Raw genomic sequence first — 27,217 nt, 5'->3', positions numbered from 1 at the left:
GTTTTTTCATTTCAGTTGTAATGTGTTCAACTAATCAAATGTTTGAGGGATACCTGATGATCAAGAGAAGTTTAATTAACGAACAATAAACTTAATGAATTAACTAACGAGATTGTTTTGGCCCGTCCTGGTTCTGTGACTCCTATTGAGGTCATATTGCACTGTAATGGGGGTTGAGGGGCTTGGGGAGGGATGAGCACTAAATCGGTGCTTATAACATACAATTCAATGCATCTCCTTTCACATAACCTGCTGTCAGTTTCGGTGATGTGGTGGGGGAAATCTTTTTGGGGGGTTTCCTGTCAATGGGAAAGGAGAAATGCTCTGAGGCAGCTTTGGGAGATTAGTTAGAAAGTTTTTCCTCTCTTTCTCCCACTTTTAGATTTCTCTGGGAAGCTGAGAGACTGTAGGGCCAGATCCTCAGCTGGTATAAATAGACATAGCTCCAGTATCTGGCCCTCACTCTCTGGTGCTCAATTCAGTTTCTATCCGTTTTATTTAGCGAGGAAAAGAGCAAGGGGGTGAATCTGCATTGTTGCCACTTCTCCTGATGTTTTCGCAAGTCCCATAATATTTAGTGGTCTTTCTTAAAGCTCTAGCTGCCGAAATTAGATTGCTTGACAAGCTCGGCTTTGTGTATTTTTAAGTTTTTTCTAGCCCTCATAGTTGTGGAGCAAAGCTGGAAACTGTGATCCCTAAATATTCCAACGCCAGAAGGCAAACAGAACCCAACTGTTGTTGTTGTTGTTTTAATCTCATGATTTTTAAGCAAATCATGTGATTTTTGAACACTTGGAGTTGGCAGTTTTGAACGTGTTTGACCCATGTCGTCACTTGTATATAAGGAGAAGAAAACACTTGAATTAGAAACGAAGGCTGCTGTGTCTAACATCATCACCTCTTCTTTCTTTTCAATCCAGCTATCCATTTTCTTTAGTCTTTTAAAACAGTCGTGTCTCTGAGGTCTGGTCACATATTCCATTTTCCTGCTCTTATTAATCGGCTCATGGAATGCCTTCCTAAAAATAAATTTTAAAAAGTGCTTGGGCTTAGTTATGAGGTGTATAGGCTCAGTCCATGAAACACTGGGGGGAATTCTAGGCCCTGTGCTATGCAGCTAAGTCTAGAGGATCCCAGAACTGGTATATAAAGCCATTGTCTTCGCCATATCAAAGCCCACCTCTGCTGTGACTACTAATGGCTAAGAACGGGTGCAGGGGATGGCTTGATACTGTCCTGGGTTTTTTTTTAATGCTAGTTTTGTCCCTGTCCCTCCTCCCTTTGCATATGGTTTTCCTCTGACCTGAGAGCTCTTTGGGACTTGGCTCATATATTCCTATATGAGTGGGTAGGCCATAGCACGCTGCTGGCGTATTGCAGAACATGGCAATACAGGCAAATAGAGCTAAAATGCTTACATGTATGGGGGCTGTTGTGACATTGTGAAAAGCAGAGAGAGAGAGAGAGAGAGTGGGGACATGGTCTGGAGAAGTGCCACCCTCCATTTAGGAGTGTGTTTCTCATGGAATAGTGTGTGCATGAGTATTGCATGATTATGATCATTACAAAACTGCAAGGCAAACCTTATTGTTAATACTGTGTTAAGGGTGTTCTGGTAGAAACGTAGTTTATTTAGGTTTACATTTAATGAGGGACAAAGTAGTGAAAAGCCATACATGTGTTCCATGGGGTTGAGTTAAGGTGGGTCTTAAGAAATGTTAAAGTTTTTAAATCTTTTTCCTCCCAGGAAAAGAAAAGGAGGGCGGGAGGTGGGAAAGGAAAAATCTCAAGGTATTTAGAACATACAGTTTACATGCTCCATTGACTTAATGAGTAGAGTTTTGAGTTCTCTGAACCAACAAATGCTAGCTACACATATATGCATCTCTTTTTAAGTGCATCTGTATAGCCTTGATCCAAAACACCTCTGCATGCTCAGATTGTAGTTAGCAAGTCGCCAGCGTTGGGCTTCATTGTAGACTTTTAGTTTTTTCTTCAAACCACACCAAGGCCTAGTTGTTACAGCGGAGGATGGCCAGGGCAAATTCCATGCTTCCAGCTTCAGCTATTGGTGCTTGTAACTTTTGTATGTATGAGGATGGTTCCCCTCCCCAGTCCAAAATCGGAGATGAGGAGAGTACAAACAGAACCCCTATTTCCTCTCCCCCCCTCCCACCCTGGCAAACAAAACTCTTCTCCATGTAAAGACCAGTTATGGACTTAGTGAGCTCGGAAGGGGAATGTTTCAAAAAGTTATCAATGTATTAAAATGAGGGATTGCTTCAGGAGGCACCCATTGTAAAGTGTGTGTTGTGTGAGAGACAAAAAACTACACACTTTCTAATCCACTATGCAATCCCAAACAGGCAACGCCAAGGAACACTCACAAAGGTGTGATTCCTTGTTTTAATTATTGTTTTGAATGCTCAGGTGTTCATTCAAGTTTTTGTAACCCCTCACTGGCAGATTCTCAATCTTAAAATAATGCCCTAAGCGTGGCCGTGTTGTTTGTTGACTTAATTCCATTGTGCTGCTTAGCAGGTCAGTGTCTGTGACGTGGCCCAGGGCAGTGGAGAGTCGCATTTCCGGCCAGGTTGCTGCTAATGACACAGTTGTGGCAAGGAGACAAAGATGGCCAGTCTGGGGCTATGTGGCTAGAAGTAACTGCTAAGCTACAACTGACGTTCACATCTGAGCAGGCCTCAAACTGCTTGTTGATTTCAGTGAGGGGAAGACAAGTCTGCCCACAGCCTGGCCCTACTGAACTAAATCCCATTTGTGGCCCGTAGTGTCACAGCCAGAACTAAAATTCCATGGCCTCTCATCTTTAAGGAGCACAGGGATTCTGCCCGGGGTGGGGGGGATAATTTTTATCTTGCACCCTGTTTTTAAGGGCAGACAAAATCTGAGTCCAGCTTTTTAGCCACTAAGAAAAGTTGACCTGGCTATGGTGTGGGGAAGGGTTGAATTGGCATTAGGGACGTGCAGGGGGTTAGAGAGCTCCTGGGGATGAGGAGAAGTCCATCCCTGGCACGTGCGACTGGGTGGTGTGGAGTTGGGATGAGATTTTGGGGTCCCCTTCTCCCAGGTTGCTACTGCTTGAGCACTCGTAGGATTCTGCAAAGCAGAGAAGCTGCCTCTTCCTTCCTTCCGCCTGATGTATAATCTGCATGACAGGAAGGCGAGGTGATGCAGGCTTTCTGACTTCAGCTGCTGATGTGACAAGAGTAAAGGAGCTGAAATCTGGGGCCTGGCATGAAGGAGCAGAAAGGCTGCAACAAAAGCAGTGGCAAAATGCATGGAGCAAAGAAGCCCAAGGTTCACTAGCACCTCCTTTCATCGGCTGTGTTGTGCAATCACCAACCCCGTGCCCTCCCCATCTCTGCTGGCATGTCCCACGATCGTTGTGTGTCCTAGTGGGCTGGTTTTATCTAGCCAAGATCTAAAGCTGTGGTTAATTCACTTGCTACCTGTCTCTAATAAATGTAAACTTTTCTTCCTCTTCATGTTCCGCGCTTATCTCCTTATTAAGCGTTGAGCTACGGAAGATGTTTTCTCATGAAGTATTTGAGATGGAGCAGATAGTTCATCTTGGAATTAAGCTGCCTCCCTCTCCGCTGCCTTTTAAAAAGGTTATTGTTTGCTGAAGTCGGGGTGCGCATCAATGCAAAGTTCAGAAGAAAGGGAAGCGCTGAGATTCTTTGGAGATTGTTCACCCTCCCTCTACCCTTTTCCCCCCCCTCCCTTTTTGAAGTTTGGCTGGCATCCCAAATTTATTCCCAGAGTGATGTCATCGGCTTGCCGGCAGGTCTGGATGTTCTGCCAGCATTCCAGAGAGTTTATGATCATTCGCAGATGTGCATCCAAGAACACACTGTACCCAAAGCAGAAATTAATGCAGGCTTGACTGCTGTCCAACCCTCATACACAGGAGAGAGGGAAAAAAAGAAAACAAACTGTTTAATGCTGTTTATAAATTATACACTGGCTGATGAAAAATACATTTCTTTTCCCCCAGCCCCTCCCTGCCTTCCTTTTCTGCCTCAAGAGTCTAAGCTGAGACTGGAAGAATATGGTTTGCTTTTTAGCTCCCGTTTTGGCTGGAGTCCTAGCCCCTGCTGCCGTTCCAGAGCCAGGGTATTTTTCCCCTTTACCTGATGAAATACATTTATTTTGCAGCCTTCACTACTCCTCCCCCTCTTCTGGATGCTTTTTGTTATTCAAGGTGTTCTGCTAAGCATTGTGCATAATGCCAGGACCCATTACACCATAGTGTGCTCTGTAGCAAATAAATCTTATGCACATCTGTCTACATTAATACTGCTAAATATATGTGATCATCACACCATAACCCATTTTCGCTCCGGTTTCTCATCATGCATGCGAGATGGGAAAGTTCTGAAAGTTCACTGTAGGCTGCGGTATTAGAAAACATTCCGTAACCTCCCCTCCCTCCTGAACAGGAGAACATAAACATGCTCGGACTCGGCATCCAGATTTGGGGGTGATGCTGATAATCAAACCATCCTCCCCCTCACCCCAAGATGTGTTCTTGAAATTCCTCCCCATGTTGTGTGCAATCCCATTTACATGGCTTTTGTGTTTTTTAATACTGCTAATGTTTATCATTTGCCCAACAGGCTTGACAGATTTTGTTTCCTGTAGAGTATCGCAGCTTTAAAGCCCCCTTGTTGCTAAGTAGCAGCCTCCCTGTACTGTAATGGGCTGATTTTGTATTCTGTTCAGCACTGTATCTTATTTTTGTATGCAAGACAAAGTGTTTTGATGGAGGACGATTGCAGAAGTGTCTGGAGGCTGTTTGGAGTTTTATCGGCTGTACAGTACACGGTGTGCTTTCTGAACAGAACACAGGCTGTTGAATTTTGGATTGGATTTGTCATTTTTCCCCTCTGAGAGGAGGCTGTCAGATAGAACATTACTTGAAGGGTGGAGAGAAAAGTGGAAATTGTGTAACCACCTCTATTTTTCGCTAAACCGAAATTATTTTTTAGTCCCAAAATAGTCCCACAAATTCATAAGCTGTTATGTGGGGAGGAACAGGCTAATGAAGTTGATGATATGACGTGGTTAGTGCTTAGTCAAATGCCTTTCCGTCTCATGTATTCCTTTTCTCTGAATTCTAAGCTTTCCCCTTCATGTGGGGCTTCCTTCTTCTAAAGGGCTGGTGGGAGCACTTTTTTAGAGGCAGGACACCAAAGGGCCAAAATGGTGGAATGCTCCAGATTTTACAAAAGCTCTTAACGTTTTTTTTTTTATTGCTGTCTGACCATGACGGGTAGGGATGTTGGGAGGCAGAAGCCATGTTGTGGGTGACACCCAGACATGCTAAACGGCATTCGGGGCAGAACACAAGCCAACCAAAACCCAGGAACTTGGGAGCAGCCAATCCCTCACTCAGTGCTGACCTTTGCCCTGCTTGCAGGTAGGTGACTCAGAGTCTGCTGCGACGTGGCACAGAAATGCTTCAGTACCTAGGCACAAGGGCAAAGTTGGACGGACAGAATTTGCAGCCTGACCTCCATGCCTTTCTCAGTTTCAGTTGCACCCTAGATGATGGCATGATTCTTGCATCACACATGCACAGCCTGCCTCTGAAAGCTGAATCCTTCATAGGACCTGAACGTTTTAAGGAACAAGCCCAAACATTTAGATGCTCTTCTTCCCTCTTCCTCATCCCAATTTGACCTATTAGAATGTGATTTGGAATGCTGATAGTTCTTCCTTTGACCTAGCGCTTCTGATGCTTCTCGGTTGACATCGTTGGTGGCAAAAGGGGTCACCTCTTTAAAGCGCCACTTACACGTTGCATTAAAAACAAAACCCGTTTTCCTGTTTTGGGAAGAACTCCCTTCAATCAGATGAAGTTTGTGGATGAACGTTTTGCCAGAATTCTTCTAAAATCAGCAAGTGTAAGAAGCTTCTGAAATTGTTCAGGGTCTATTCAGATGCACTGGGTATGTGAGATTATACTATATACGTTTTGCTGCCATTTACTGACTAGGTGGGAACCATTTGGAAAAAGATTTTTAGCCATGTCTCCCCCAAAAGAGCCATCCCTCGGCCACCCAGCCAACAATTTTCAGCTTTGTGAGGAGAAATAGGAAAGGGGAGTTGGCAGCCCCTCAAAAATCAGGAATTCCCAAAGGAATGTTTCTTCAGGGAGTCCCAGCTCTAGTCCACAACACCCAAAGCCTTATTGAGTGAACATAAGTGATTCTGCTCTCATGCTGGTGTGAATCAGGAGTTACTTCATCAGTGCAGAGATCAGAATCAAGTCAACGTGTTGCATCTCAGTAGCATGGAAGGGGATGGCAGCCAATGACACAATTTTCGCTGGGTTGATATATTTAACCCTATACTGGAAGCTGAGAATGGAGGAACCATTAAGACCATCTTGAGAGGGTCCCTCTTGGGGAATGCCAAAGTTTCTGATTCTGAGCATTTGTCCTTTATACAACTACAAAACCTGGGTGGTGGCTCTCTACCCATAGTCCTAGACCACACTGGGTTTTCAAAGGCGTTCCTGGTTGTCTGTGGATTGAAATATCTTGTAAAATCAATCGATGGATGGGAATTGGGGAGACAGATAAGTGCAAAGAGTTTTCAATTGCAAAGGGACCTTCGCTTTAGGGTGACTAGAGACCAAGTGTGAAAAATTGGGACAGAGGGTGCGGGGTAGTAATAACCTGTATAAGAAAAAGCCCCAAATATCAGGACTGTCCCTATAAAATCGGGACATCTGGTCACCCTACTTCGCTTCATGTAGGGGAAATTACTGGGCTTTTGGCCAAGGGAGTTGGTCCATGCTAGGACATTATGAAATGGATTGTGGAATAAAAATGTCAAGTGTACCCCTAAATTTGAGATGCTGTCAGAAATTTAGGTTGTGCACTGTGCCATTGCTGGGGTAATGTGGGAGCACTGGCAGTGTCCGGAAAACGTGCTCTGGTCACCGCATCAACCTCACAGCATGTGAAGGTGGTTATCCAGATACCCTTTATGCGAACCATTCAAGAGGCTTTAACAATTGTCTAAACATCTATAACAACTTGCTACAGATCTAATTGTGCGGAACCAAAAGCACCACCACTGTACAAGGCTATTTGTAGGGCGGCTTGGAATCTATCTGTTGCAGAAAGAGGGCTGTGTAGGTTTTGAATAGAGGGTGGGCTGGGTGTGAGTCAGAAGCCACAGAGATTTTTTTAATCTACATGGCCAAGGTGTCCTTATGGATGTGGTGCTCTCCCATTGAACCTGGATGCTATTTTTCTTCCCTGATGATCTTTTTCCACCTTCTGAGAGCAAATAAGAACATTCAGGCTGATTTGAAATGCATGCGCTAGTCAGCCAGATTGTCCCAAAGATAACAGTAGATGTTTATAAACCTGCTTTAAGCAGCATAAACCATTATGATTATGCAGGAAACAGTATTCAACAAGCTCGACTTGGGTTGGGTGGGGGCTGCTTTTATATCCCAGGCAATTGTACAATGAGGTTTACATGAAAGCTGAAAATTGTTCCTTTACTCTAATAGCACAGCACAGACCATTACCTTCCAGATTTAAAAACGAAATGAGCTCATCATATTTGGTGACTTACCCTGACATTCATGCTCAATTTAGAAGTCTGTCTTTACCTTTTAAAACCTATGCTTTTTATTTTTTTTATATTCACTGATTACTTTTTTTTAAATACTAACCCCCACACACCCCCAAAAAAACCTTTTGCATTTCCTGATCACAGAATCTATTCTTGGTTTCCTTCTTTTGGCTCGTTGATGTATTTTTGACATAAAATACAAGACATTTTTATAACTGTCTCTTCCACTTTGGGTGAAATAGGGGAAAAGGGAAAAAATAATAATAATAATAAAAAAAAACCCACAGCGGCTTTATGTGGGCAAAAGAAGAAAACAAGAGAATGGGATAGAGAACAGGCTAAATTTAAAATTGTAATTGGCTGACTTCCACAGGCTTGCGGGTGTTTTAATGACTCATAATAACTTCATTTAAAACCAGCTGAGCAGAAAATAGATTGGAGAGGAGCCTCAGGCCATTATGGATTTGTGTGTGTGTGTGTGTGTGGTTTTTTTTTTTTTTTTTTTTTTTTTTTTTGACAAGCTCTGTTTTCGGCAGCCAGGAAGGTCCTCATAGAGGGCTTGGCTGTTTTCTCTCTCCTAGAGTTGGTGTTCTGCCCAAGAGAGATTGTATAGAAAGCAGTTTTTTTAACTGATTAAAAATAGATGCCTTAAGGTATTATTTTAGCATCAGTGTTTTTTTTTCTTTGTACTTTTGATGTGGTAAATGGAACATAAATACAATTGTTTTTGAAATTACTGAATTAATTAGGTAGTAAAGCGACGACAATGCATAAATTTACTTGGCAATTTAAAAAAAAAAAATCTATATTTCCCCTCCACATTCTTGTCATGTACAGCATTTCAAAAAAATGGAGGTTATATATTAATCTCTTGTGTTTTAGAAGGGGGTGGGACTATATTTATTATCCATGAAACGCTCACTGGTGAGTTGTGGAAATACAGCTGGAAGGGAATCCGGTATTCACTTAGTCATTCAGATTCCTTTCAGCCTCCTTGCACTAGACACAATGCCAGAGAAGTAAGTGTTATCCCCTCCTTTTATTTTAAAGTAAATTGGCTAAATGTTTTGAAGGAATGCACTTTCCAAATGCTTGCTCAAACTTGGGTACATAATATGCCACACTTTAGGATTAAAATGGAACACCTACGTGGCAGTCAAGTTTAGTGTTCAAAACAGTGGGTAGAGGGTTTTCTGGGCCTTCAGGGCATGATGAAAGGAAGTGGGTCTAACAGCTGTCATTTCCCAAACAGCCCAGCCAAGACTGCAGCTTTCCCCTGTCAGAGAGAAGAGGTTCCTCATTCTGCTTACAGATGGTCATTGGTGGCTGTTACTTAAGAAACCACAGGAGCCTATTTCTATAGCTGTGTAGGTTTTTAGCTATCCTTCTTCTATTGACTTTTAATGGGAGTCAGAAGACTTAGAAAACACCCTGTGCAATTCATGCAATTGCGATGCGATGCGTTGAGAGAGAGAGAGAGAGAGAGAGAGAACAGAAGTCCAAGAATTCTGGACTGCTTTGGTGAACTTGTTAGGCGACCTTAACATGTATGGTAGCTTTATTTATTTTTTCCTGTTTATATGACAGTAGTAAAGCACTTAATGGCTGCATGCGAGCCCTGAGTTGGATGTTGTCCTGGTGGAATAGGGTGAGGATGATACCTATATGCAGTTGCAGTTTTCTGTTCAAAGGTCTTAAATGAGTACCATAAGCAAGACTTCATGCAATCCTGTTGGAAAATCTCTCTCTACGAGGCGGAGGTTTTTGGTGAATTAGAGGGGCTTTTCCTGGGCTCTGAGATGAGCTGTGGGGCTGGGCTGAATTAAAGTAACACCACGAAGGTGAGAAATCTGAAGAGACTTCCATTCCTTTAACACAAGGCTAGCAGGGAAAGTCCTGGTCAGATTCATCTGTGGCTTACGCCCTTCACGCACCTGCGAGTCAGGGTGGAATATGCCTTGTAATTGTCAGAGCATCAAGGAATCCTCTTGCAGAGAGATTCCTGTAGACAGGAAGACCTCTGGTAGCCCTTTGACACAAAGACACTGCTCCTGCCACTACTGTTCTCTAAGGCTGTGCCTGTCATCCAATTCCTGTGAATAAAAATTGCAACCCTTTAATGCGGAAGCATGTCGTTGTCTGTTAATCTCTTCCCCAGTCATAGCCTGTCTTCTGCCTTTCTCCTCTCTGCCATCCCCATAAAAGTTTATCACAGTCAGGGATGGTTAAATGGGTGCAGGAAAACAGTGTTTTAGTAAACTGTAAAATTAGTTGGGAAGGTTAATGAGGCATTACTTGTCTGCCTTTGTAGGAAAGGCAGGTTTATGAAGGTAGCTGAACACCTAAGCAAAGGAGTGGACTTGCAGCATTTAAAGGCAAAAAGGTCCTTTTATAAAACCCTATTTGAACAGATGTGCTCAGTCTGTCGTCTTGATAACATTTATGGTTCTAAATGAAATCTAGTAGAAGCAGGGAGGGGGTGGAAGATCGCTTAAAACACGGTGTTTGAGGTAGGAACAGTCTGTTTCATCTTCACGTTGTATGTTGGAAACACACCTCTGGATGCTTTGTGCTGCCAAGTAGCAAAGGGGCGTGAGAGTCAGTTACCAACAGTGCATTTCCATACCCACAATTTTCAGGTCCTCTATTACATCTCAAACACTTCTGTTTTCAAGCCCCAATTTGAATGTCATTCTAGATGTCAGGTACATTTTAATGTTCAGGACATAATACAATAAACAGTTACACACCCGGACCATTCTCCTGGCTAAACAAAACAAAACAATAAAAAAAGCTAAGCACAGCCATTAAGCAAGATGGGGAAAAATTCGGTCTTGTAAGTCAAGCTTCCCAGAACATATATTTTTACTCTGAAAATGCCACTGCCATATTTGTAATGCAACACCTCAATTATGGTGAAAGGGGGGTAGAAATCAAAGCTATGAAACAGCCAAGGATCTTTAGATCCCCTGCCTGAGCCACAATTAAGGTTTCAGAAACACCAAAGGCAAGCCAACGAGTGTCATTTTTAACCAGTTAGAACATTTTACTACTTCCTAACATCAGAAGTGTTAAAACTGGAGAGCCTATTTCTTGTCCTCAATAAAGTAATTAAACTGAATGAGTGTTGGGAAGTATTATTAGGTTGATAGTGACTAAAAATAGAAAGCTCTGTTTTCAGATCAGCTGAGGTTTTCTGAAGACGTAGGGCTATCCTAGTGGTATCACTTAACCAGGACCTTTAAGCTGCGTCTTTGAGACTCAGGATATTTTACAGAAGATGTAGTCAAATGATAAGACTTGCTGCTTGCTTTATTCTAAAGTCAGAGTTGAACCAGACAGCTGGCAGTTGATCAATTGTCTCTGCATTTTGCAGTGTAAATGCCCAGGGGAGTCTGAAGGATTCTGTTCTTTCTTTTAAATGGATTAAAAATAGTGAGGGCTTAGTGAGTGAAATTCTTGGGTGCCTTTGGTTTATTAAGCAAAAATCACAAAGGGCATTTTCATCTTTATCTGCGGCTTCTGGCAGGTACGATGGCCAGATCTTAGCTCTCTTGGCAAAGCTCCATTGAATTCAGTGAAGCCACACAAGCGAAGGGCCTGGCCTTGTATATGTAACCAACTCATTTAGTGAGTCTCTCTAAGGCCTGGTCTACACTGGAGATCAATCTAAGTTACTCAACTTCAGCTATGAGACTAACGTAGCTGAAGTCGATGTACTTAGATCTACTCACTGTGGTGAGTTGACTGCTGATGCTCCCCTGTCAACTCCGCCTGTGTCTCTCGGCCTGGTGGAGTACAGGAGTCGACGGGAGAGCGCTCGGGGGTCGATTTATCGCATCTAGAGTAGATGCGATAAATCAACCCCCACTGGATCGATCGCTGCCCGCCGATCCTGCGGGTAGTATAGACATACCCTAAGGTAACCACCTCTCCTGTGGAAGGAAAGGAGCAAGGATTGGGGTCGGGCAGACAGGCTGGGAAACTGTCAAATGCCCATTTACGTTGTGAAGGCAAGTGGATTATATAGGCTCATATCCCATTGATATTGGCTGTAGAGGCAAGAAGGAGTTGAAGGCCTGGGTAGCATCCGGTTGTATTGCACAAGAACCCACAAGATCTTCCAGAAGGTCTACGGGAGACCAGTTTTGTTGGTGGTTTTTGCATTTTATCTTTCATAATCATTCCTTCACATTGATGCATGCAATTTCCAGATCTCAGTTCAAGATGGAGAGTCCAAAATCAAATTGAATAAAGCCTATTTGAAGAATTCTAGCACAGCTTAACTGAACAGTCAATGAGATTGGTGTGTTATCCCTGGCTCTGCCCAGAAGTTTTGTGAATTTGGTGAATATTCCAGTCCAAACTGATATGCCTTTTTGCCTGCAATCCTGGTGGTTGTGTGGGCAGGGAGAGCAGTAGAAGGAGGAGGATGATATCAATATGCTCATATTGTAGGAGGAATGCAAAGGGTCAGACTGCCTGGTAATCAGTAATTGGAGAGGGGCAAGTTGTGTGCCTCTGTAGCTTTTCTCCTATCTGCAGGAGCATCGTGCACCAGCAGTGAGTTTAGCAAACAGAAAACCCTAGGTACTAGTTTGGGGATCTGGTTTCCTATGGGGCCCCCTAAGACTGAAAAAGTCACTCGTGCTGTGTAATTACAAGAGTGGGCCTGTCCCCATGAGCCCAGCTCCCTTGGGAGGTAAACCTGTCCAACTAGAACCAGAAAAGCCTAGCAGAGCATAAAACAGTCTTGCAAGTAGAAGAAGGAAACCGCCTCAAGGCTTGAAGCCATGTTACAGTGGTTTGAGGCCTTTGGATTTTTGGTCTCAATTCCAGGAGGCGGAAAGAGAAGCTGCCACAAACTCACCACCGTTCTACAGATCAGTACCCCAGATGAGATAAGGAGCTTGGATACATTATTCTTGTGTCACCTTGGTAACATCCAGAGGAGAGCAAAAGATCTGGGGACCATGTTTTTTTTCTTTTGTATAGATATACCAGTAAAATTAAGTGTAGACTAACGCTCTCTCACTTGGATGGAGAGAGTTTATCACATTTCCCCAGTAATTTGGTAGCTAGACGACAAATCATTAGACCTGGTTCCCAAAGAAGAGTGAGATTCTCTACATGAACATTAGAAATGACTGTGTTTGGGACACAGTTTGGTTGTTTTTTGATAATCCACCCTCTTTATTTCTCTTCGAATTCTAGGTCTTGGAAGAAACCAGTTTGTAATAAGCATGTCACCTGTGAGTCCATGTCCACTTTGTCTTAAGCCTGTGCTTTTCCTATGTGCCCCTTCTTGGTCACTCTAAGAATGTCAAAAGCTGCCAGTCTAGCTTCCATTTGATTGTTGTGGCTCAGGTTTAACCGGTTCAGAACTGGGCAGAAACATGATGGGTTGCCTGGTTCTACTAGAATGGCTTTAATGTGGTCTTAATAAGCTGCAGGAACTGTCTGGGTTTGAGCAGATTCAACTAGTGCTAGAAAATCCCTGGCTGCCAGGTTCCTGTCGGAGTTTGTCCAGATGTGCTCGAATGAAGTTTAAAACTTGGCACTCCTTGGCCAAGTATTTTTAATATGCTCCATTTCAAGCATGTTCAGCAATTCCCGTTTGATCTTATTCGCCACGTGAGAATGAACTCTTTTCTCTCTCATCCACAATAATTGTAGTGGTTCCTTTTATAATTGCCTTTTGCAGCCTTGTCAGAAGAGTCACCGCTTTATCAGAGACCTAGTTTTGGGGAGCTGTTCCGTCCTGTATAACTTCTGAACTCGGTTGTTCTGTCTGTTGTTCTGGTAGCGCCCAATGAGATGCAGGGGGTCCATTGGACAGGCATTGTACAAACCCAAAGTAAGACTGACAGGCCCTGAAAAGTGTTGGAATGTTTTGCCTGAAAAAATGTGTGTGTGTGTGTGTGTGAGAGAGAGAGAGAGAGAGAAAAACACGAACCAACCAACCAACCAACCAAGGCACATTTGAAGGAAACTATGGACTGTCATTCTTAGTAAGGAAAAATCAGTTTCACACATACAGAATGGGAAGAGACTGTCTAGGAAGGAGTACGACAGAAAGGGATCTAGGGGTTATAGTGGACCACAAGGTAAATAGGAGTCAACAGTGTGATGCTGTTGCAAAAAAAAAAAAGCAAACGTGATTCTAGGATGTATTAACAGGTGTGTTGTGAGCAAGACATGAGAAGTCATTCTTCCGCTCTACTCTGCGCTGGTTAGGCCTCAACTGGAGTATTGTGTCCAGTTCTGGGCACCGCATTTCAAGAAAGATGTGGAGAAATTGGAGAGGGTCCAGAGAAGAGCAACAAGAATGATTAAAGGTCTTGAGAACATGACCTACGAAGGAAGGCTGAAAGAATTGGGTTTGTTTAGTTTGGAAAAGAGAAGACGGAGAGGGGACACAATAGCAGTTTTCAGGTATCTAAAAGGGTGTCATAAGGAGGAGGGAGAAAACTTGTTCACCTTAGCCTCTAAGGATAGAACAAGAAGCAATGGGCTTAAACTGCAGCAAGGGAGGTTTAGGTTGGACATTAGGAAAAAGTTCCTAACTGTTAGGGTGGTTAAACACTGGAATAAATTGCCTAGGGAGGTTGTGGAATCTCCATCTCTGGAGATATTTAAGAGTAGAATAGATAAATGTCTATCAGGGATGGTCTATACAGTATTTGGTCCTGCCATGAGGGCAGGGGACTGGACTCGATGACCTCTCGAGGTCGCTTCCAGTCCTAGAATCTATGAATAAAGCGCTACTAATAAACAAAAATATTCAACGTTCTGTGAGGCATCTTTCCCTTCTACCATCTTTTCCCTCTGTACGTACCTTGCACAGTGGGCCGAGATGCTTCACTTGGATGTCTAGATGCTAATGCAATACAGACGCTAGTTGGTTCAGTCAAGGATTCACGCTTAGTCTTCACTTTCTCAACGTTTAAAGTAACCCCTTGTCCCAAGTGACAATCTTCCTTAATTTTGACCAAGAGAATAATAGGTAGGTGCAGTATATGGATGCCGATGTTTCCTCTATTGGCTACTGTGTCTCATTCTTCCAAGGCCAAAAAGTGATGCTGGCCAGTTACAAGGAGGCTTATGTGCTGAAACCTTGATAGGTGGTACTTGGTGCTCAGCCTCTTTCTTGGCCACCAGACTCCCTACCCCTAATGCTGGTGGTCCTAAGGCACAAAGGTTTTTCGTGTTCAGGTTTTATGAGATAATGGAGTTCAAGTGCTGAAGCAGGCTTCGCTTTACTGTTGAGTTTGGATACATCACTCAAAAAAAGCAGTTCTTAATTTTCATCCACATTTATGCTTGGATTATTTATTTCCACTGCCACCACTCCCTCTCCAAAAGCCAGCAGAAGCTGTCTCGTATCTCTTGCTTGTTCTTTGTGGGTGCTGGTGACCACAGGAGGTTACTTTTGGGGAGGTACAATTAGTGTCTCTGGGGCTGTGGAGAAGGGGCTATAGTTGTTTCCTACATTCAGGGTAACAGAGTAATGCTGAATGAGAGGGATGAGGAGTATGGGGCTTTGCAGCCAGTCTAGAGGACAGCAGTGACTATGCAGAATCCTGCTGAATGGAAAAAGCAGCCGCTCCGTTGTATGTTTATGCCAGTCCTTTGCAGCATGGACCTTTATTAGGCCAGGCTATAAATTTACTTGCACAAATATAAATGTAAGCCTCTGAGACTTCTGTGCCAGTTACAAGGCATGTTCTCCATCACAGCTGACCCTTGGCAGCACGCTAAGTTCCATCCCGTTGGATAGATCATCTGATGATATATACTGTAGGCAATGCAAATCCCTTACTAAAAATACCCCAAACAATATTTACATTTTAATGGACTAATAGTTTCTATAGGTGTTTTCTTAAGTAACACCAGAACCTTTTTGATGTATTGCTCTTAAGCATGGCATCTCCAGAGCTCTCTTTAATAAATATCTCAATTTTTTTCTAAACCCTGTTATAATAAGCGCAGATGTTGGATGACATTTTTCCTGGTGACTCACATATTAAAATTAACCTTGAACTATTTACATGCTCAATCACTGCATTCTCTTCTCCTCTCTGCCCCCTTCTCCCGCCCGAGCATGTGTACGTTACAGGAATTCTGGCTCTGTATCAATTTTTGTTTTGTTGATTTAAAAAAAAAATTCCCTGCCTGGAGTACACATCTACTTGAGTGAAAGAACACACAGTACTGGCCTTTTGAAATTGGCAGGCAGTGTACTGTTCCCTGACTGATAAGAGGTACTGTAAATAAAACTGTACGGCATAGCCTGTTGTAAAATGCCCTATGTCTGTACTTATTGTTCTGACAGCTTATGCTTTTTTTGGGTATGCTGTTTTGGTACACTCTGTACTTCCTTATGTAACCAAGCATGCATATCTCATCAGAACATTCAAGATGTTTATTTTAAAATCTCAAGGAATTTTTCAAACCCTCCATTAGATGCTGGCAAGCTCTTTATTTTCTTGTTTTGCATTTGTAATATTAGTCTTTGAGATTCTCCCCCCCCCTTTTTTCATTCCAGTTACATCTCACAATTTTTGTTGGTGGGTTTTTGGGTGGCATATGGGGGTTAGCAGTAGCCATACCCCAGGCATGTCCAAGGACATGAGCCAACTTCTCCCAGATGGGGAGCATTTTTCTGTTGCTTTGCAAAAACTGCCTACTGAGCTTGGAAAAATGAATAAGATTTTTCTAGTGTTGCCTGTCTCCCATCTTGTCTTGATGGTTCTCGTCTCCTTTGAAGATGGGGTGGTGGTGGTTGGCTTGTTTACTTCTCCAGCCCAACAAGACTCTGCGGTCAGGCTTGGGTAGCATCGCAGTCAGGCTTGGGTAGCATCACAGCCTTGTGGGTTGGTTTGTGTCCTGGTCACACAGCATTGTAGTGGTCCCGGTCAGATCTCTTTGGCACATACAGTGTCCTGACTCACCTGCTCCTGACCCTTGATAAACATCTTGAGACTAAAGAAGGACCTAACCAATCAGGAAACTTCATCTTCCACATGGGTAAAAGAGACAACACTGCTACACTTGGGTCAGGGAATGCTGCAAATACAGCCATGAGCAGTGAACATCAAGGTTTTAATGGTGTCCAGGACAAGCGGAAAATGACTTGAAGGTGTTTAAGTGATGACCTATTTACTGTGCTGTCCTAGCTGATGTGGTATGTTGGTGAAACTTGCTGCTGTATCGGGTTGATGTAACTTCCGGGGTAGTGCCTCCCATTGGGGGTTTGAAGGAGTTTGACACATCTGAGTAGTTTTGTTGCCCCAGTGACTGTTTACTGTACATTATGTGCAGCGGGTAAAATTTCCAGAAGTGCCTATGTAACTCGGGGGCTTAACTCCCATTGACACGAGTTATGTAAAGTGGTTTGGAAATTTTTTTGCCCATTATTAACCAAACAAATCTGTATTCTAAGTGCAAGTTAATACATGCTTCTTACTACAGATGTTTCTGAAGGCTTTGGCCAAACTTTCCTTTCATTGCACGTTGTTCAGTGGCTTCATACTTCAGGATACCTTGGCCTATCCGTTGTTCACCGATTGCTTTCCCAAGAGTTTATAGAACTGGGCTGTATTAATTTAAACCTGGACAGTGCAGTGTAATTGCTTATCAAAGCTTTTTATTTTAATAAAGAACAGCACAGAAACCTAACAATAAGGTGTTCTGTGTATCATAGGCTCCAGGGAAGTTAGAGACTGAAAGGGTTTATTAGACCAAAGAGTATGTCCTTCCCTTCGAGTACAGGATATAATCCTCCAATGGAGGTAGCCAATACTAAACTGATACACCACTTGATTGACACTGGAAGGCAGGGCTGCATTGCTAACAATGCATGTCTGTATTCGTAAGCTAGGGCAAACTATTATATCTGATCAAATTAATGGCCTGATTTTTCAGAGTTGCTGAGCATTCCTAAACTACCATTGAGTTGCGTGGCTGTCTGGGGTTTTGAGCCCCTCCGAGAATCGGGCTGTTAAAGCCCTACTATACATCTGCATGCATGTTTTCATTTTTGGCTCGCCATCCGCTCAAACTGACTTTCTGCCTACTGCATGCATCATTTTATCCATTTTCTAGGTATGGCAGGAAGTTGTCCCAGACTGCCCCAAACTTGTTAGCATTCTTCCTCCTGTCGTATATTGCTGCTTCTAATGCAGTGCGGCCAGCCAGAAGAGCAGAGCAAGTACAGAAGTGAGTCATTTCAGACATGCTGTATTTGATGTGCAGGAACCCAAAAGTGTATCTTCTTTAAAAAACAAAAACAAAAAAACCTGCCACAAATTAGCATATGCTTGGGGTTAAATGTGAACTACACACTTTTTTGTGTGTGTGTGCTGTTTTAGGAAAAAGTAAATGGCTTGAGAACGAGCTGGCATTTGTCTGCAATCAGACTGGTCTACCCTAAGTCTCAGAGATGTCAGCCTTTGGCTATTCGGTGCATGTGCCGTACCAATAGGAACTGTACTGGCCTTTTGGGTCAATGATCCAGGAACAAAACATTCTCTGGGTAATCTCTGGCATGACAGACTGTAATAGAACTGACCTTTCTAATTATGTTGGTAATAGAGCTGTGTTTGTTATTAAAGCAGTACTTTGTTAGTGGAGGAAAGGGGCAGCTGGCATCCTATCCTTGCTTGTTCCCTTTATCTCCTTCCTCTTTGAACTAGGGTAGCGTAAGCTTGGCTGGAAGTCAAGTTGGTCACATCTATGTTGTATTCAGGTCCTATCCCATAAAGAAGCTCTTAAGAAATAATCCGCCTGAATAAAAATATATACACTTACAAAAAATTGCATGTAGCTGAAAGAAGCAAGTGCCTATTAATGGCTTTCTAAATGTGTAACCGGCTATATGATGTCACTGGAGTGCCTTTTTTTTTAGGGAACAGCCATGTGGTTTATGCACAGTTGAGTTGTTTTGAATGCAAACTTGACATCATACCGAAGGCAGCAGAGAACAACATATGCACAGTAAACAGGCAGACTGTCTTATTGATTAACAGATGAGACCTCTATTATCGATCAAAGCTTGGCGAGAAAATTTATCACTTTTAATTTCACTGCTGCCAAATATTTCTGCCCATGAGCCAGCCGTTACTAAGACAATTTAAAGGCAAAGGAATTCTCTGTTTAATGGATCTCACGGCACCTCTGTCTTTCTGAACCTGTTCTGTCTGTACCTTTCTCTAAAGCCCTGTATTTTTGAGGGGGGGCAGTGAAGTACTTTTCTTTGTATTAAATTTGGAGGGACGGGATGAGGATGAGAAATGCCTTCTGAATTCCTGGAAATAAGCCACATAGCATTTTGGTGTCTCATGATGGGAACGCTTTTAAATGTAGCCGGGGAAGCTATGTAGCTAAGGTACAAACAACAAGTGAGGTAGCTGGCTTTTTTCCCCTGCATCATACCAGCTTGAAGGTTACCTTGTCATACTCTAATCATTGTTTAGTTTTCTTACAGCAGATGAATCAAACTTCAAAATCTAACACATGCGTTCACAGCTTTGTCCTGGCAGCATATGCTTAGAAGATTGTGTATATTGTTAATCTATTTTTATCTGTAAGTTACTTATCTGCTGTTAGACATCCTGTTTTTTTCTCATTATAACTAGAGCCTCTGACCCACTATATGCAGTGCATGTTGATAGCAATTTTCTAAGAATTCCCACAAATACCACATCTCTCTAATAGTCAGAGAAATATCTGTGCCTTTCACTAAATTGTGTTGTTTCTGCCACATTTCTTATCAGATGCTGCTGCGTTCTTTCCTTCCTCTCTTCTTTAGATACTGGTAATAACTGCTACAATTGGCAGAGAGTGCAGGAAAACCAATTAAAATTAGATCAGTTACAACTCTGGTGAAAGTCACTGATGTCTAATGATTTTTTTAAACAAATATCTAATTTGTTGGAAAGCAGCTCTTTGATTTTAAAGAGCAATGTAATATTAATAGTGTATTTTATTATTAGGCTGTTTTTCTGAGCTACTACGACTGTATGTTTTCTTTTTGTTGTGTTTATTCTTTTGGTGCTGCAGAAGACCCACTGCTCCTGGATAAATTGGGATCTATGGGTTATCTTATTAGGTGCAAAATATTTGATCCTTCTACTGAATGGATTTCCTGTTCTACAAAGCGAACACTTCCTCCCTTTTTGGAAATTATCCTAGTTTGTATCACTTTCACAATGATAGCACAAAGTGGTGCCATAGAGAATTGCTCTATCCTATCCTTGAGCATGGATAATTGGTATTGCATTATCAAATACTGATTGGAATACTGCTTTAGTTAGCAATGTTGGATATAGACTTGTTTAACTTGTTCTGGTTTGGCTTATTACAAACAAAATCCACATGAATTGCAGTGTTCTGAAGAGTCTGACACGGTTTTATTTGGCACAGAGACTCTTCCCTTAAAGTTGTCTGTGTCTGTCTTTCCTTCCTGCTGTACATTAAATGGTCCCTGTTGCAATATCTTCTCTGACAAAGATGTTTATAGATTGAAGCCATATATTGTGCCTGGGTGTCTTCATAATATGCTCTTTCTTTATTTTTTCCCCCCCTCTCTAGCGGGTGCCAAAGCGTTTGTCTGTGATCAGTGTGGTGCACAGTTCTCTAAAGAAGATGCCCTGGAGGCGCACAGACAGACACACACCGGTATGTTGACTTTTTTTTAAATACATCCTCAAAAAAACATTGTTGATCTGCACAACGACACCTGGTTGAGCAAGCAAAACTTTCCAGGAATCCTGGAGAGAGCAAGACAGAGGAATAAATGATACAATTTGTGTGGTGTTCACCTGTCTGTTAGCTCCAACTGGAGAGAGCAGGTCATACCCTCCCTCCCCAGGTTCACACACAGCTTGATACAGCAAGATTTTTCCTTGTCAAACAATTTTTCTTAACTCTCAGAACTGTTCCCAAAAGCCCTCTTCTATCAAAAGCCAAAATCACAGTTCTTTCTACCAAGAGAAAAGAGAGTGCTTTCTTGGGGGGAGAGGGTGAACATTTCTCCCGCCCTCCCTTTTCTTTTCCCATTCAGTTTCTAACAGGTGATCCTTGTAAAGGGGAGGGACAGGAGCCCCATTTCTTAAGAATGCCCAAATTTCTTCTGTAGAAGACTGTGCAGAATACATAGGATTGGAAGGATTCACTTTTTTTCGGTAAATGTTGATTTCACTGCACGTGCACATGCACAAACCAGCAAAAAAAAATAAAAAATCCCTTGGTGGTAATCAAAATTTAGAAATAGGCAAAGTAAGAAATCTTGCTGAGAACTTACTCGAGTCCCACTTGAATGTGTACAAAACACGTCGTAATGAATGCTGCCTAAAGCAGGTATTTACACTTCGGCTAAAACAGCCGGCTTATAAAGCTTTAATTGTTTGAATCTCAATGTCTACTGTCATTAAATAATTATGGTCTGATCCCCCATAATTTCCCACAACTGTTGAAATTTAAATAGACAAAATATTTAAAATAAACATTGATATTATCCATCAATATTATGGAAAAAAAACCTGAATTCTGCCAAGCCAAAAAATAAACAGGCCTGCCCTGGTTACGCTAGTCATGAGGTGGAGCTGAAGTGACCTGACTACCTTCTATGAAATGGCTCAGCAGGGGGACTACAAGTTTACTCTTGGTCCCTATTGGGAAATATTGCCCATGTGTCTTGTGTATCATTCAAATACTGTTCTGGAACACTGAGAAATGTTTTTCCAGAACAATGCAGGCTGCTTCTCTTTTTTAGTTACCCAGGTCAGAGCAGGGCAGTGGGGGTGGGTGAGATTGCCTCTATTACCAGCTAGAGGTTTCACTCCCGTCTGATAACTCCCAGATCTGAGTGTTGTCTTCCTCTTGCATGCAGGGCTTTGCTTTCTAGGCACAGCCCTCTCTGCTTTGGATTTCGTTTCAGCGCCTAGGACCCTGTTTGGCTCTAAAGAGGTGAGACGTTGAAAGGACAAGGTTTTAACTAAACGATTGCTCTTAACTATTTTGGCTTCCTTTAACTCCAGTCTAAAGTCAGTTTGACAACAAGGCATTTAGTTGAAGTCTCGTTGCCTGAGAAGACTTAAAACTAAGCCGAATGAAACCCTAGATATCATGCTGCAGGGAACAATCAAACATTGGCTAAGGCAGGAAAATGAATTGACTATATGGGGCTTTCTAGCATCTCTAGTTTATATAAGCCACTGACAGTTCTTTAGGAGTTCTTACCCAACGTTTCTTTTCTCAGTGCCCTCTGATGGTGGGGGGACAGTATGGTTCTGCTGGATATTTCTGAATATTTGTGTAGTATGACATTGCACCTGCATTTTCACCACCATGGCCATTCTGGGAAACATTTAGGAGAAGAACCAGCTGTCTGACTTGTGGGATTTGGCTGAGACTTGCAGTGAGATCTCCTATTTCATTACAAAATCTACAAAAATGAATTTTCCAAGGCTAAACCAATGTTTTTCCCCCATTCCTTACTTTGAAAGCTCTTTCTCCTTGTACTAAATTTCACGTACAGCAGTTGAAAGCAGAAAGCTCAGAGGTCTTTCTGGATGAAACAGAAAAATCTGGTGAAGGACTAATATTTCCTGTCTCTCCGCTAAGCTAAATGTGTTCTGAAAGATCAGATCGTATTATCAGCTGTGACCTGAAACCTTAGTGTAGAAAAGGGTTGGCGGCTACACACGCTGGATGTGAAATGATCTGTCAAAATGTTACTCGGTGCTCGGTTATCAAAAATCTAAGATGGTTTGATTGGAATCTAAGAGAAGGAGTCTCAGGATGCCGTTGCCAGGGAGTTAAAACCTCTTGTATTACAGAAGTTGAGTTGGGGAGCTTTCAGTCTTTTACATGATAGCACATCCTGCCCCAGAGCTGTTGTCCTATTCCATGAAGAACATGTTGATAAATCCATTATAGGGTCATGTATACCAGCTATGGAAAGGCTCATTCACATAAATAGTGACCTGTAGTGGCTGCATCTTGCCGAGCTGGGTTTTACATGCTTGTTGGTTTCCCCTAAAATGATTTAACTGCACACTTACCCTCCTCCCCCAGATCAAAGATGGTTGAGAAGAACTAGAGAAATGGGAATAATGGTGTCCTTGGTAGATGTTTATTCTTGCAAGTTCTGTATCTGCTTGGAATATCGCTCTCCTTTAAAAAGAAAACAAAGGATAGAGTGGTGGTATCACCATGTTGGTGCCAGGATATTAGAGAGAGAGAGAGGGTGAGTGAGGTAATAATTTTTTATTGGACCAACTTCTCTTGGAGAAGGAGGCATGCTTTGTGATTACACAGAGCTCTTCTCCAGGTCTGGGAAAGGTACTCAAAGTGTCACAGTAGCTGAAGAAGAGCTATGTGAAGCTTGTCTCTTTCAACAACCAAAGTTGGTCCAATAAAAGTTATTACCTCACCCACGTTGTCTCTAACAAAGGATGGAGACATTCTCATTTAGGGCTTGTCTGAGCGTGTGCTGCTCAGAAGCGTTACCACCACCAGAGAAGTGGAAACTGACAGGAAGCACTTATTAACTGCGTCAACATTTGTCTTGCGGAACTTTCTCATCTGCTAGCAAAAAACAAACCAAGAGGTGTTGAGGGTGTTGCAATAACTCACGAGAAAGGACACCATTATTTTTTCCTGTTGGGTGATGGCTAGTAATGCCCTTATCATTTCAGGGCTTTGAATACAGGGGTTGAAATAAATGCTGTTGCTCAGTTACATTTCTTAGTCACTGATTGCTCTCTGTCTTTAACAAACAATTTATTTCTGTTTTGTTGAAATCGGACATTCACCAGTTCGTTTTTGTTTTTTGTTTTTGTTTTTCAATGGTTGGTTCACTGTTTTTTATCATGATTACGGTATGAATCCAAAATCAGATGAAATATTCAGCAAGAAGATTTGGAGGAAATCTGACCATCTCCATAATAAATCATCAGCTTTTAAGATGAGTAAAGTTTTTTTTCAAAAATACTTACGTGCTATTTTCAAAAGTGTTTTAGGAGTTTGACTCAGTCAATGGGACTAGTACTCCTAAATCATTTAGGTACTTCAGAAGATTCTCACTCTGAATTGACAGATCAGTGCCCTTTTTCATCCTATTTATGTGAATAATTAATTGTTCTTTATCTTGATGCTATAGAGGTGATGTTTCATTGGCATAGGACACGTGTAGTTGATGTCAAGATGTTGACTGGATCGTCACCACTGAGTGCCTAGTCCCGCATTGCAGAAGAGACTCTTTGATGTCTGACTTAAGAATATATCCAAAAGAGAGAGAACCAGGTTCTTAGAGGGCTTGGTCTGTGGTTGAAGATCTAAAGAGCAAAGCTTTGAGTGCAGTGGTCCCTGAGATGGAAGCTCCTGTGAGTGGCTTCTAGATGGGAGCTCCTAATTCTTTCCCCCGTGTGAGTGAGTCTTGTGGGACTCTTCGCTGAGGTGCTGTTCCCCACATATAGGCTTATAAACCCAGAGCGAGTCCAAAAGCTAATGGCTTTTCTCTTCCCTTTCCTTTCCCCGCAGTGGCCAGCCATTGTATCTCCCTCTTACGTCTATACTTCCTTTTCCTGCCAGACTGACCACAGGCTTGATAGGTGGCTGACGCGGGGGATGAATCCCTTGGAGTTGTTTCTTTTGCTCTTTGTTCTGAAACACTTGGAAACAGAATGGCTCCAAGACAGAATTACGGCCTGCCGTTGAGTGATGACACCTAGTGGAGAAGGGGAGCATGGCGAGATGCAGGGGTTTATGGGAGTTGTGCGTGGCTGTAGGTGGTGGTGGTTGCTTAGTGATCTGGCCGTTGACTTGTTTAGCTATATGCCCTGAACGTTTGTTGCTACCAATAGATACTTGGTACCTTTATTGCAGGGTATACTGAGCCTGCCTCTCAGTGAAACTGTGCTAATAACTCTGAACTCTCCCTTTTTTGGGGGGGGGGTCAGAGTGCTTTAGTTTTATTGTTAATAAATTGCCTGTTTTAATATGAAGCTTTGATGGCTCTGGCAAATCTGTATATTCAAAAACCGAATCCATCTGCTATCTCAAAGCACAAGCTGAGTACGTAGTGATTCTAACTAGCACACGACATTCAAGCAAAGGCAAGGAAAGAACCATTTATGCATATTGAGTCATTTTTGAACCATTGAAGGGTGCGGTAGATTAACAAACAGTAATGTTTATATGGCAGTGTTGTCTTAATTCCCTTCCAGCTCAGTTTGGTTTGTAAACGCACAATACACCAAACGGATCTATCAAAATAAATAGTGGTGGCATGCAATGATGCATGCCATGTGTGGTTAAGGTTTTGTTGCAGGCATTGCTCAGCACGAAGGATGGGGATGTAGAGAATGGTATTTCCAATTCATACATAAGTTAACTTGACCATTAATTTCCTATTTAAATAATTTAGTGGTGAGTGAAATGATGGTAGCTCTACCAAAAAGCAAACAGTTTTTATCATGTTTCCTTTTGTTGTTGTGCTTTTGCAGGTTGGTTGTTTTATTTCGGTACAGTCCTAGGTAAATGCAGGGAACTCCTTGTGCGTTGTATATTGAGACAAATACATAGTGCAAACACTGTAGTTTCTAGAATGCTTCTGTTAAAGAGCATTGAAGAGTTAACAGCTAGGCAGCTCCAATGGGAGCAAGTATTTCATTTCAGAGTCTTTACCCAGTTTAGTAAAACTAAAAGCAAGAGAAGTTGGTCCAATAAAAAGCAGTGTGTGGGGAAGGAGCCCACTTCTTTTTGTACTAAATTAAGCTGTTCCTAATATAGTACAAGTGAGTCTTTTATTACTGATAAACTGATAAATACCATTAATGTCTTAATTTATACTCAGAGGTTGAAATTTGACACCCGGACACTATGTTGGCTTGGAAAACACAACCGGTTTTGTGCCAGAGGTTTTAATGACCGATCAGTAATATAAATTGCTGCATCACTGAACAGGAGTAGGTTCACCATGTCATTTGATCTGGAAACTTCACTGGCCAAGTAGCAGTTAATAAATTTTCAAATAATTACCCTCCTTATTCAAAGTCAAACTAATTAGGATTGGTTTTTACAAATAATAATGTTGTTTAAACAACTGTCTATACCGGATTAGTAAGAGAGAGAAAGGGGGGGGGGGAAAGGATTTGGAATGTACAGGCTACCAAAACAGAAGGGATTAAATACTGACAGTACTTTTATATTCAATGCTATTACTACATGTTTGTACAGCACCTGACGCAATCCCCAAACCCCAGACATCATATTGTAATTGTAGGTAGAATTTGATTTAACCAGTTTTCACATACAAACATAGTTTGCCAGTTCCATGGGATCCGGGCATAAGCTAGGTTCTAACAGATGGGGAATGGAAGGAAATTTAGTGTGGTTTGCGAGATTTCTTGCACCTTCCTTTGAAGCAGCTGATACTGACCACTGTCAGACAGGATGCTGGACTAGACAGACCATGCCTTTGATCTGATCTGATGATTCCTGTGTTTCTGTGCTAGAATTGTGCCATGTATAAGGAGATGTACTGGAATCCTTGCCGAACATGTCACATTTTTGTCTGTGTCCTTAACCTGCTCAGCTAACTGATGGGGACAGAGTTGTGGCTTGCAACGACAGTTCTGTTGGGCTGAAATATGAGAGTGTCTCCTCTCACTCTGCCTAGGATAGCTTGGATGGATCCAAAGACTTTCTCAGATAGAAAGGAGATTATGGAGTCAAAGAAATAAACTTACGCTAGTACTTGATTAAATGTCTTGAAGCAACCAGTTCATGGCTTAATATTTTTTGTTTTGTTTTTAGAACTGTTGAGCTCTCTGCACTCCCAGTGAAATAAATGGGACTTTATGGCTGGTCAGCACCTTTTGAAAATCAGGTCATTTATGACATCTGACGAGAAGGTGCAGCATTAGGAATGTGTGTTCTTAAGAAGGCATTCAATGATGACTGAAGCTCAACATGTCCCACGAAAATAAAGTTAAAACAGGGCAGCTGCTAGGTTTCACTAATAACCTTGAAAAATGTGAGCCGATTAAGTGTATTTGATTTAAGCCTTGGGACTGGAATGTTCGAGACTGCCAAAGAGAGCTACGCTCATGCCAAAGCATCAAATGGTGACATGAAAACTTAGCTTGGCGGAACAAAAATAGGACTCCTGGGTCACAGGGACCCAAATTAAACAGGTTTATCATCACCTCCTCAAGATGTAAACATGTGCTTCTCAGTTACACATCAGAAATGGGCTTTATGGCAAAAGGAACCCACACTCACCAAGAAATTGATAGCTTCCTGTTGTTGAGGAGCTCTCAAATAGTGCTGCCTCTGGTACAAAAACATTAGTTATAGAGGCTGTATTAAATAAACTTGATTTGCAAATAACTCTCTCTTGCAGAAAAGATTTCTTATGTCCCTCCTTTGTCCTCGTCGGCTGGTTGTTTGACAAGCGTGGTGAAAGACCTTCCTTTTGCAGAGGTGCAGCAAGTTTGTATTACTACTTGAACCTGCTCTGGCAGATCATCGCAAGCATGCTACTATGATTCTTTCTAGAGAGAAATGAGAGAGAGGCAGTGTCCAG

At 42.2% G+C, this 27,217-nt stretch overlaps 1 protein-coding gene across 1 annotated transcript in view; it reads left to right on the top strand.

The window, feature by feature from the left end:
• ZBTB16 (zinc finger and BTB domain containing 16) overlaps positions 1–27,217 on the top strand; it is a 177,132-nt gene that overhangs the window by 87,536 nt on the left and 62,379 nt on the right. The window contains 1 exon segment of the mRNA XM_065570665.1: positions 20,215–20,301. Within this exon segment, the coding sequence (XP_065426737.1) occupies positions 20,215–20,301 (87 nt within the window).

Source organism: Chrysemys picta, chromosome 16 (assembly GCF_011386835.1).
Source record: "Chrysemys picta bellii isolate R12L10 chromosome 16, ASM1138683v2, whole genome shotgun sequence".
In the NCBI taxonomy this organism is placed as follows: domain Eukaryota; kingdom Metazoa; phylum Chordata; order Testudines; family Emydidae; genus Chrysemys; species Chrysemys picta.
The sequence above is the reverse complement of the archived record's forward strand: the minus strand, read 5'-3'. Positions and strand labels throughout refer to the sequence as shown.